The sequence below is a fragment of the Chionomys nivalis genome, chromosome 8 (genome assembly GCF_950005125.1).
Source record: "Chionomys nivalis chromosome 8, mChiNiv1.1, whole genome shotgun sequence".
Lineage (NCBI taxonomy): Eukaryota > Metazoa > Chordata > Mammalia > Rodentia > Cricetidae > Chionomys > Chionomys nivalis.
Genome location: NC_080093.1, coordinates 25008800 through 25021232, shown reverse-complemented (window position 1 = coordinate 25021232; position 12433 = coordinate 25008800). Strand labels below are relative to the sequence as shown.

The window sequence follows — 12433 nt, the reverse complement described above, 5'->3', positions numbered from 1 at the left end:
CAATATCACTTTTGGGTATATGCCCAAAGAATGCTCAATTGTGCCAAAAGGATATGTGCTCAACTATGTTCATAGCAACATGGTTTGTCATAGCCAGAACCTGAAAACAACCTAAATGGCCCTCGACTGAAGAATGAATAAGAAAAATGTGGTGCATTTTCACAATGGAGTACTGCACAGCAGAAAAAAAATAATGACATCTTGAAATTTGCAGGCAAATGGATGGAGCTAGAAAACGTGTTGAGTTAGGTAACCCAGACCGTGAAAGATAATTATCATATGTACTCACTCATAAGTGGTTTTTAAACATAAAGCAAAGAAAATCAGTCTAGAAATACAATCTCAGAGAACCTAGACAATAATGACGACCCTAAGAGAGAAATACATGGATCTAGTCTATATGGGAAGTAGAAAAAGACAAGATCCCCTGAGTAAATTGGGAGCATGGGGACCATGGGAGAGGGTTGAAGGAGAGGAGAGGAGAGAGGCAGGGAGGGGAGCAGAGAAAAATGAAGAGCCCAATAAAATAAAATAAAATAAAAAGAAAGTCAAAAATAAAAAAAAATTTCTCCTCCTCTTCATCATCACCATCACCATCATGTGTGTTTGTGTGTGTGTGTATGTGTGTGTGTTGTATGCACACTGTGTATGCTGCTGTGGGCAGAACTTTCAGAGTGTGGAAGGGCAACTTTGTGTAGTGTGTTTTTTCCTTGCTTGGCAGGCCATTTTACCCACTAATCCATCCTACTGGCTGTCCACCTTATTATTATTTTAAGACAAAGTCTCTCACTGAACTGTCAAGGTCACTTGTTCAGCTAGATTGCTGAGTCAGCAGCTGCCAGGATCTGCCTGTCTTTGCCTCTCCAGTGTTGGGGTTACTGGCAGTGCATAGCATGACATGGTGAGATGGTGTACCTGGCTCTTGTAATGGGCTCATTTTCCTGATAAATAGCCCATTCCTTTTATAACTTACAATCCATTAATCCATGAGTGGATGAAACCGTTCATGAGGGCTCTGCCAATTACATTACAGATGCTCAACTGCTATATCTTAGGGACACCTGAACTTGGCGGGGGCAGGGATCTAAATCACAGTAGTTCTTTAATGCACTGCAGAACAACAACAACAAAAAGACATCATACATACATAATGGATCAGATGAGTCACATTCTCCCACATGAATTGGAGACTCAGGTGTCTCCTTTGAAAAGAAGTCACTAGTCTGAGAAAACCAGACCACAAGCCAAATCTTCTCTCTGTAAATCTCTAGATTTAGTACCTGTTAGAATGTGCCTATTCTACCTGATGATGGTTAGATCACCTGTAGGGTCTTTTCATTCTAGGCAACCAGGAGAAGATGACAGAGGGCAACCACCCATAAGAATGAGGCCACTGATCTGAGTTCAGAAAACTCCTTGTTAAAGATTACCTTCGATACGAAACTTCAAAATGCTGAGCATGGTCGCACATGCCTTTAATTCCAGCCCTCAGGAGGCAGAGGTAGACAGTTCTCTGACTTTGAGGTGAGCCTGGTCTACAAAGCAAATTCCAAGACCTCCAGGGCTATGATATTTTCTGAAGAAAAATGAAATGAGATCAACATCTTTCATTGCACAAAAATAATTTGCAATGGATCTAAGACCTTAATTTAAGCACGAAATACTAAAACTCCTAGGGGAATCACAGGTGATCCTTATCAAGACTTCAGGTTAGGCAAGAACGTGCAGAACAGAGCTGCAGTCGCACAGGACTCAGTCCCAAGCGTCAACATATGGAACTTCACAGAATTTCAAAGCTTCTGCACAGCAAAGGAAGCCATTAGCAGATCACACAAACAGCCCACACAATGGAAGAAATATTTTACTCCTATACTTCAGACCTGGGGCCAGTATTCAGAATTTGCAAAGAATTACAGAAATCAAATACGAAGGAAACAAAATCACCCCATGAGCAACTGGGCTAATGAAGCAAACGGGTTGGTTTACAGAAAATGTACAAAAAAAAAATTAGTTTTAAAATTGTACAACATCCCTAGTCCTCAAAATATGCACGTAAAAACTGCTTTGAGGACTAGGTCAGAATGGTGAGATCGAGAGATCTGGCAACAAATGCTGGAGAGGGTAAGAGAGAAACACTTCTTCACTACTGGTGGGCATGCAAACTAAAACAACTATTCAGGAAATCAGTCGCTGCGTGCCTCAAAAAGAATTCAAAACAGAACTACCCGATAGCCATGGGAATATACCCAGAGGACTCCATATCCTACCTCATAGCCATGGGAATATACCAGACAACTCCATATCCTACCTGATAGCCATGGGAGTATACCAAGAGAACTCCATACCCTACCTGATAGCCATGGGAGTATACCCAGGGGACTCCGTATCCTACCTTAGAGATATTTGCACATCCATGTTTATTGCTTCTGTATTTACAACAGCAAGGCAATGGAAACAACCTAGATGTCCATGAGCAGATGAATGGGTAATGAAAATGCAGTACTTATACAAAACAGAATATTGTAGAGCTGTAAAAAAATGAAATCATGAATTTTGTAGAAAAAAATAAATGGATTTAGAAAGTGTGTGTGTATACACACACACTTATGTAACAATGATTATTGAATAAAGAGGCCATGTATTTGAAAAAGAGCAAGGAGGGGTATATGGGAAGATTTGGTGGAAGGAACTGGAAGGGAGAAATGGTGTATTTATAGCATAATATCAATAATATAAAAAATAAAACATAAACTTTTAAACATGATTTTTTTCTCATATTCAGATACAACCTATTGTGTGTGTGTGTGTGTGTGTGTGTGTGTGTGTAAACAGCTGTAAAGAAACTAAGGAAGCATAATGGGTGGTGAGGAAGGACAGAATGGAGGCAGAAGGGCACGAGTCATGAAAGAGATTACAAAGCTTATTGGTTTTCATTTTAACTCTTTCAAAGCTTTTGCTTCCTTTCTTTTTTTGTGGTAGATAAATACATAACAGCATAACTGGCAGCGAAAGTGTAAAACCCGAAGTGAAGCTCGCTGGCTTCAGAATGGCCATCCTAACTGCATAGATGTTCCTGGGAGGCAGAGGCCGAGACGGGACAAGCGTCTGAGTGGCTTCTTTACGCCAGCTGTATAGTGGTCTTATTTGTGAATTCATTAAAGTTATGTTTTTTATAGTTGAAAAAAGAAGAAACAGTTGATGAAACAGTTGAAGAAGGCAGGACTGTCAGGCCATCACAGAGCATGTGTTGTGGCGAATAGAAGGTTTTTCCAAGAAATTTTGTGAAGGGTTCCCTGAGTAGAAGACCTATGCTCTTAGCTGCCATCTGTTACTTTGGGACATATTCTCCACTAAATAAAACTTCCTAAAAATGCACAAGCACACAGAGCTTTCCTTTAAAAAAAGACTCATCAGGATATGTGGATGGATGGATAGAACGGCAGAGAGAAAGGCAAAGCTGCAATCAAAGTTCCCAGTCTTCAAAAGTAAGCCTCTCTCTAGTGTTTGTTGTTTTTTGTTTTTTTCTTCCTAAGAGCAAACACAAATGCACATCTATTTGCACCACACATACATGTGCTCATCATGTGCTCTGTAGGCTTTTTCTTCCAAATATTGACGTCCCCACGGTGTGCTTTGTGAATCTGTTTACACCAAAGACACACTGGCCAAGATTCTGAAGTCTCTTGTCACCCTGGCTCTGCCACTACTGGGATCAGCCGAGTACTCGCGCTACAGAGTCATTATAAATTCTGTGTTTCACTGTCTCCAGGGCTTTTAAACCTGAGCCAGAAAGTGGAACTATCTACACTGCCTCAGTTTAAAGCTCAGAACTGAAGTTTAGCATCTGCACAGGGATGCTACCTGAGGCAATTCTCTCAGTGTCTGATGGGCGATTGCCACGAGGAAGGCTTCTAGCTGATGCTTAGTAAAGATTGGACTGAAGGGAAGACTGGTCCTACGTTAAAAACAATGCTCACAATTCCTGAAAGTTCTTAATCAACTGGCGCTGTTCCCCACTTGATCTCCCCATAGCCCCAGAAGGGAAGTCCTGTTACTATTTGGATTAACAAGTGAGTAACTCTGGCATGGAAATGTCAACCAAAGAAGCCAAGATGCCATATTGTTAGCAGCAAAGTTCAGTAATACCCCTGGGCACAATGTCTCCAGGCAGCCCTTGGTCTCTTCTCAGTACAATCAGGTGTGCATACAGGAAAGGGAGAGCAAAACACATTCATATCCCACGTTATGTGAGAGCTGGGGAAGAAAGAGAAAGTCCTCAGGAAAGATGTCTCCAGTGGATCCAAACTCGGGTACATGACCATACCTTATTCACCAGTAGGGAGTCTGGAGTACACAGTCTAGTTGAAGGCTCAGGGCGACTCAGCGTCTGCGCGTCTATGTACAGCAGTTTACTGTGGACTAGAGAGATGTCAATAACCTTATCTTGTAAGGCACAGCTGGAAACTGCTCTCGGTCCTTGCTTACCCCTTTGCTTATCTGACTACGCTGCTGCCTCCAAAAGCCAGATAGGGAACACCTCACAAGGGAGCGTCAGAACCACAGCTTTTCAACGTTTTTTTCTTCCCCTGCTAGTTGGATGGATATACCAGCCTTAGTCTCAGAAAATTTTGATGTTGCGTTTGAGGGACACTATGTGCGGGTTTTGGGGATGTCATAGCAGGGGACTGTTAATTCCACTGATGGAGAATAAGACCACAACCACAGTTTAAAGCCAAATTTGAAGTAAGCCTTAATTAAATACTGGCCAAGTGGATGGGCTCTGGCCAGGTACATACCCAGATTTCCGGAAAATTGTCTTGAGTCATGTTTGCATCCTCTTAAGAAGGAAAACCCATAATTCTTTCAATACCCATCAGGTTCAATCAGGGGCAAGTGTGTACACTGATTTACCTCCAGCCCGCATCCCGTCAGGGGCAAGTGTGTATTCTCATGTACCTCCAGCCTGCATCCCATCATGGGCAAGCTTGTATCCTGACATATTTCTTGCCTGTGAAGCTTCCACCCACACGTGATCAAGCACATCTGGCGCAGATGGGTCACAGGAACTTGTTTAGGAGAGTGAAAACACGTGACTGGTTATCTCCCACAAGCAAGAGCCTTCAGCACTTCAGCAGCAGCTATGTGTTCCTGAACAAGAGGCTTGGAAATCAGAGGCATTTTTGGTTCATGGATCTCTAAGGCATAGTAATTAAAATTTAAAATGTAGCATTGACTCTCACGGGACCCAGTAAAACAGCTTAAAACTATGAGGCTAACTCAAAAAAACTGTGTGGATCTGGAACTAGATACTAACATCCTCACTTCCTTGGATACTCTAGACTCCAGTTGCCCATCACAGTCTGCTGATTTTACACCTTGCTACTTACTGAGCTTGTGCTCCGGCTGGCCAATTCAAATAGGTTGTTTGGGCCACTGATAAGGTTATTGTACTCTAAGTGGGCAGGGGTAGGAATTTCACAGGAGGATATAAATGGCATGGACTTTGTTGTTTTCAGGACAATATCTCAAAAAAGAAAGAAAGAAAGAAAGAAAGAAAGAAAGAAAGAAAGAAAGAAAGAAAGAAAGAAAGAGAGAAAGAAAACACAGATAAATCAATCATCTGTAATCTCATTCTGCCACAAATGCTCTCTCCAGATTTCTGTTATGCACAAAACATGCACCCTAAAATGCCCCTTTGGGTGTATGTCATAGTAAGGAAATAGTCTGATGTGTTATATGAAAAAAAAATCATCCTTGCCTCTATTCTTTTTGCTTCAACACCCGATGTAAAACATCCTGACACAAAGTCTGCATGGAACCCAACACAAACATGGCTTCTAACAAAAATCTTGTTGGCTTCCTCAATCAAGCGTGTCTTTTTTATCAATGGAGAAGCAGCCCTCTTTACGTTTCCTTTTCCGTAAACTGTAACCTTGCTAGTTTCGTTTCAGTCATGGGGTGTGTGAAAAATTGCCTAGTAATCCTCCTATATATAAATACCTCACTGATCTGAGAACCCTTAGAACCTTGTGGAATCTGGAAAAGACTCTTGGCCTGAATCCAAGTACTACGGAGCAGTCTCCAAGCAACATGAGGTAAAGACTTCCTGTGCTCTGCTCAACCTATTTCTGTACATATTGACATTCTAAAATAAAGAGCCTCCGATGACTGGTTCCTAGTATGCTTCCTCCTAACAGAGCCGTCCTGCTCATGGTCCTGATGCTGAGAGGTCTCAGTCTGGCCACTGGGGAAGGTATGGATGGGTAGGAGGGAACAGCAGTGATAGCGTGATAACCACAGGCCTCTGGGGGCACAGGGAGGGAGAGTCGGTAGATCTGGAATGGTACTTAGCGATAGCTCTCAGGATGGGCTTCTTGAGAGCCTTGGTGAAGAACTCAACCACCACCAATTTAAAGGCCAGCTTGCTGGGAGCTCACAAGGGAGAATCAAGCCCTTGCCCTTTCCCGGCACCCTAGTTCCTGAGTGGTGCAACCAAGCCACTGAAGCCACAAGAAAGTGAAAACGTCCAAGAGATCTAGATAAAGAAGTCCACGTGGGAAATAAAGAACGGAGGGCAGTGGTCCAGAAAGGTAAGGTGAGTTTCCCACCTGTAGCAGTCTGCTTGGAAAAGGCAGCATTGCTCTTGAGGAAATAAATAAGAAAGACTTTCTATTTCAAAGGAGATGCCACTCTGTAGGATTTTTTTTTTTTTTTTACCTCAGTGGCAATTTTCCAAGGGGACACTTACAGACTGCCCATGAAAGGACAGAGGCCTGAGCCTGCGTGAAGACTGGCAAGCAGACAGATGAGGATGATGACTGCACAGCCTTGGGGGAAGGAGAGGAAGCAGGTTGTAATTTGATAATTACATTGAATCCTAGTGGAAAGGAGAAGCTAATTTTAATTTGTTGTAAATATATATGCATATATATTTAATTTATATATGTGTGTGTTTGCCTGCATGAGTTTGTGTCTATCACCTGCCTGCAGGTGTCCATAGAGGCCAGAGGGCATCAGAGTCCCTAGAACTGAGTTACAGGGCCACCTGATGTAGGTGCTGGGAACTGAGCCAGGTCCTCAACGAGAACAGTAAGTGTTATTAATTACTGAGCCATCTCTCTACTTCCAGCATTTGATAATTACAACAAAATATGAAAATGACATTACTCTAAAATATATTTTCACTACATTCACTATGCTGAGATTAAGCTTATGTGGCTGCCAGTGTCACTGTCAACTGGGTACTTATTGGAAACACAAGTTCCCAGATTCCACCACTCCAGAACTGTTCACTCAGAAACTCCGGAGTAGGCTCGGCCATCTGGATGTCTGAGATATCCAGTGCTACAACTGAGACACTAGACTCAAGGCATGGAAATTCTGAATCTTCAGTCTGGGATGCTCTGATGTAGACCCATATTTCTATGCGGTATAGTGACCAGAATCTCAGGCCACAGTTTACACCTGCTGTGCAGGAAGTGGTCACCTAGCCTGTCGCCATCCCTAACAGGCTGTCAGAGTGTTGTCCTGCGCCTTCTTTGTAATTTGGAGGATTCCTGAAAAGAGATGTTAGCTGGCATACAGAGCAGAAAGATGTGACAGAGCAGGCATAGGTAGATTCATCTGGTTACCTAGGAAACAGAATGCTAATAAATTTTCCCCTCAATTTATGTTTTGGTATATAAGGCTGTTTGGAGAATAAATGCAGAGGAATTTTCAGGATGTGAACTCAAGATGTCATGAGGGATCACTGAAAAACTCCCTTTCAATAAAGCCATGTGAGTTGTCTTTAATCCCACGCCTCCCCTCTGGTTGGGAGAAATAATGTATGGTCCAGGCTGGCACCGGACCCCCACACTCTGATTCATAAACCCCACTCCTACTCCAGGTTAGAATGATGACTGTCTTGATATAGTGCAGATCTTGTTTGGGCACCCATAGCTGTGTTCTTGAGAGTAGTGGTCCTGCCATATTCAGACAGTGATTAGCTCCAATCCGTCACGACTGTTGGCTCTTATCCTTTAATCCCCTCTTATGAGATATTCCTGAGTCTTTGGGGAGGGGCTGTGATATAGATCTCACAGTTATGGCTGAACACTCCAAGAATACTTATTCTTAACACTTTGATTAGTTGTGAATTTCTATAACAATAACTGTCCACTAGAAGAAGGACAGTACTTTGATGAGGCCTGAGAGTTGCACAAATCTATGGGTAGAGAGACATCAATTTAGAGGGCAGTTGTCTCACCCATATGGCAGCTCACAACTATTTGTAGTTCTTGTTCCAAAGGATTTAATCTCTTCTTCATCCCTCCTTAGACACCAGGCAAGCATGTGGTACATATATACATCCAGGCAAAACTATCTAAAGCATAATATAAAATAAATTATTAGAGGGAAGTTTGATGTTATGTCCATTTGGCAAAATAATAGTAGTAAGGCCATCCCTGGAACCTGTAAACCATGGATTCTTGGCCAGACTTGCAGTACCTGGCATGTGTTTCCTCCTGTGAACGGACCTCAGATCCAATCAGAAAGTGACTATTTGTTCCATAACATCCATGCCACCCTGGTATCAATGACCATATTTTGCCACACTTGTCATTCTTGCAGTTCACAGGGCTCATAACTGGGTAAGACTGTTGGTAACTCCTCCACCTCCAGTAGCCTAAACAGTACCTTCCAGGACTGTGAGAACTCGTCAGCAAGGGAGAAACCACCTCAGCACTACTGACTTGGATTCCCCTGGGTCCTGTGCCGATGTGTGGGGTGTCCTCAGCAATAGGGTCCTATCGCCAAGTAATGGTGGATAATCAAAAATACTGACAATACTCTGTATTATCTTGGGGGTCTCTAAAACACCTCTGACCAACAGCATGAAGGATGGTGTCACCCTCCTGGCACAAGCTTTTTACTTGAAAATTTATGGCATCTGGTATAAATATAATTCTCTTGTGTAGGGTGAATCCAATAAACACCTCTCTCTCTCTCTCTCTCTCTCTCTCTCTCTCTCTCTCTCTCTCTCACAGCCTCCTGATCAACCTCATTTCAATCATTTCTCTCTCTCTCTCTCTCTCTCTCTCTCTCTCTCTCTCTCTCTCTCTCTCTCTCTCTTCTACTGAGTGAATTTAATACCGGTGATCACTTGGAATTGGCTAGCCTATTAAAAGGCTTGTTTCTGGAGAAAATGGTTTCTTTCTCTCTCAGCAGTCACTGACTACCTATACTTCTTTATCTAGGACCGGGGTCTCGTGAAACGTTTCCCAACTGTAAAGTCATGTCAACTGATGCAATCATTACGCAAGTCACGCTTACGCAAGCGCATTGTTGAGATTGTATGAGTAGAGAGCATCCTTGTCAAAACTGGAAGTTCAGATCACCCTTTCCTTACATTCTCTGAGCCTTAGATATCATAGCTATCTCAGTTAGGGTTTCTATTGCTGTGATAAAGACTATGGCAAAAAGCCAACTTGGCGGGGAAAGATTTTATTTTGTTTTACAGCTGTAATACATCATGAGGGGAAGTCAGAGGGGGAAATCAAGAAAGGAAATTGTAGGCAGGAACTGAAGCAGAAGCCATGGAGGAATACTGCTTACAGGCTTGCTCCTCATGGCTTGCTCAGTCGATTGCTTATACAATTAGGAACAATCTGCCCAAAGATGGCACCACCCATAATAGGCTGGTCCCTCCCACATCAATCACCTACTAAGAAGATGCCCCATGGGCTAGCCTACTGGCCAATCTTAATGGGATCATTTTCTCAATCGAGAACTTCACTTCATTAATGACTCTAGTTTTTAAGTCAAGATGGCCAAAAACTAACCAACACAGGGGCTAAATCCTACTGATAGTAATGATATTATTATTTGGATTGAACTTTAGACATTTTGTAATCAAATAGTAGTACCATTAAGTGAGTTGTATTTTTCAAATTGTTATGTAAAATTACTCCCTATGATAAGAGAAATAAACACACAGGAGGAATAAAAACTGGCAGCAGGAATGTCTGGAGAGAAGGTGTTTGGCAACTTACAGAGATGGCTTGATTTCCAGTAGACAGAGTGTGTAAAAAATATCAGTAACTGGGCTCTGTTTTTACAGTGAGGAACCTCGTAGAACTCTCATCCACAACAGCCTGCTTCAGCTGAGCTGTCACTTTACTTGGAAGTTGGTTATAGAAGATGCGGACGTGCCTGATTTGGAAAGGAGAATCGTTGATAAAGATTTACCTGACCCCAACCACAGCATAAGGATGCTCAACCTCCTGGCCTACGTGAGACACCTGAAAGGTCAGCATGAGGAAGCCCTGCAGAGCCTGAAAGAAGCAGAAGACTTGATCCAGGAAGAGCCACTGGGCAAGAGAAGCCTGGTGACCTGGGGCAACTGTGCCTGGGTGCATTACCACATGGGCAGCTTGGCAGAAGCTCAGAGCTACCTGGACAAGGTGGAGAATACTTGCAAGGAACTTGCAAGTCCCTTCCGCTACAGGATGGAGTGTGCTGAGATGCACTGTGAGGAAGGCTGGGCCTTGCTGAAGTGTGGAAAACAGAATTATAGACGATCCATGGAATGCTTTGCAAAAGCTCTGGAAGCTGATTCTGAAAACCCTGAATACAACATTGGCTATGCGGTCGCTGCCTATCGCCAGGATTTCAATGACAGTAGTATTTCTCTGGAACCCCTGAAGAAGGCTGTCAGGCTAAATCCAGAAGATCCACACATTAAAGTTCTCCTTGCCCTAAAGCTGCAGGACTTGGGAAAATCAGATGAAGCAATAACGTACGTTGAAGAAGCTCAGGACAACATATCCTCCCAGACCTATGTCTTTGGATATTTGGCCAAATTTTACCAATTGAAAGGTTTTGTGGAGGAAGCACTCCACTTCCTTGATATAGCCTTGCAGGCAAAACCTTTCTCAGCCTTCTTGCATTACCAGACTGGATATTGCTACAAGACACAACTGATCCAAATAAAGCAAGCTACAAACATGCAACCTAGAGGCCAGGATAGAGTAAGAGCAGACCAATCCATCCATATGGCTATATATCACTTTAAAAAGACTTTAGAACTGAAACCCACATATGAGATAGCTTATGTTAATCTGGCTGAAATGTACATAGAAAATGGCCAATTAGAAGAAGCAGAGGAAAATTTTCAGAAAGCGTTGAGCATGAGGGGCATTGATGCTACCATACAGCAAGACATTCATTTCCGCTATGGTCGTTTTCAACTTTACAGTAGGAAATCAGAAGAGACAGCAATCACCCATTACATAAAAGGTTTGAAAATAGAAGTAACTTCTTCCTACACCAAAGACAAGCTTCTCAAGGCTTTGAAGAACCTGGCTGAAAGACGCATTCGCCGGAATTTTCATGTTGTGGAAGGCTTCGGCCTTCTTGGGTTTGTCTACAGACTCAGAGGGGATACAAATGAGGCTCTGGAATACTATGAGAAGGCCCTGAGACTCACAGAAACATTGAATCCTGAGTTTTGAAGCACAGCTCACCAAGTAACATATTAAGCATTCTCCCAGCTCATTATTCTCCTTTGTGTGTGTGTAGCTGTTGCCTTAAATACGCGGAACCAGATGAAGCAAGTTAGAGATGATTTCTTCTCTGTATTCTGCCTTTCTGCAGGTCTATTTTTGTTTGGTTTTGTTTATTTAGTTGGTAGGGTTTGTTTTCTTCTTGGAGCCATGTCTGTGATAGGCACTTCAATCCTCCTATCACACTTGGCTGCACTCCCTGACCATGGTTGATTCCTGCTCTTCTAGACACCTGTGAGCTGCTGGACCAACAAGAACCAATTTCACTATGAGTGTGCCTTTGGAGTCCATGACCTACAGCCTCAGCTTTCGAGTACCCTGATCAAAGAAGGCTTATTTTTCATGCTTGAGGAATCTCTGACCTTCAGCAATATCTGAGAGCAAATTAAATGAGCAAAGATGAGCATTAAAAAGGGAGGAATTCGGGATTCCCCTACAGTGATGATCCAGTCCATAGTTCTGTTCCTGCAGGCCCCATGATAGCCATAACCTGCTGGTCAAGGAGCTCAAATTTATAATCAACACAACCTTCTAGATCAAATTTATTTTATTTTTTTTAAAACTTATTTATTTATTATGTGTACAACATTCTGCTTCCCACACACCAGAAGAGGGCACCAGATCTCATTACAGATGGTTGTGAGCCATCATGTGGTTGCTGGGAATTGAACTCAGGACCTCTGGAAGAGCAATCAGTGCTCTTAACCTCTGAGCCATCTCTCCAGCCCTCTAGATCAAATTTATATCTCAGACAATTGTGGTGTGTAGTGGATTTTAATTGTATTTTGATAAATAAAGACTGCCTGAAGATCTGAGAGTAAAGCAGTCCCACTGATTAACCTTACAGACCAGATTATGATAACACACACCTTTGATCTCAGTAGCCA

At 42.7% G+C, this 12433-nt stretch overlaps 1 protein-coding gene across 1 annotated transcript; it reads left to right on the top strand.

Annotated features, from left to right (window-relative positions):
- Nucleotides 1-6042: 6042 nt before the first annotated feature.
- Nucleotides 6043-11554, top strand: LOC130880310 (interferon-induced protein with tetratricopeptide repeats 1-like). Its single transcript, XM_057779286.1, has 2 exons — nucleotides 6043-6095; nucleotides 10103-11554. Exons 1-2 carry the CDS (start codon nucleotides 6091-6093, stop codon nucleotides 11493-11495), a joined length of 1398 nt encoding a protein of 465 aa, XP_057635269.1. The 5' UTR covers nucleotides 6043-6090; the 3' UTR covers nucleotides 11496-11554.
- Nucleotides 11555-12433: the final 879 nt, after the last annotated feature.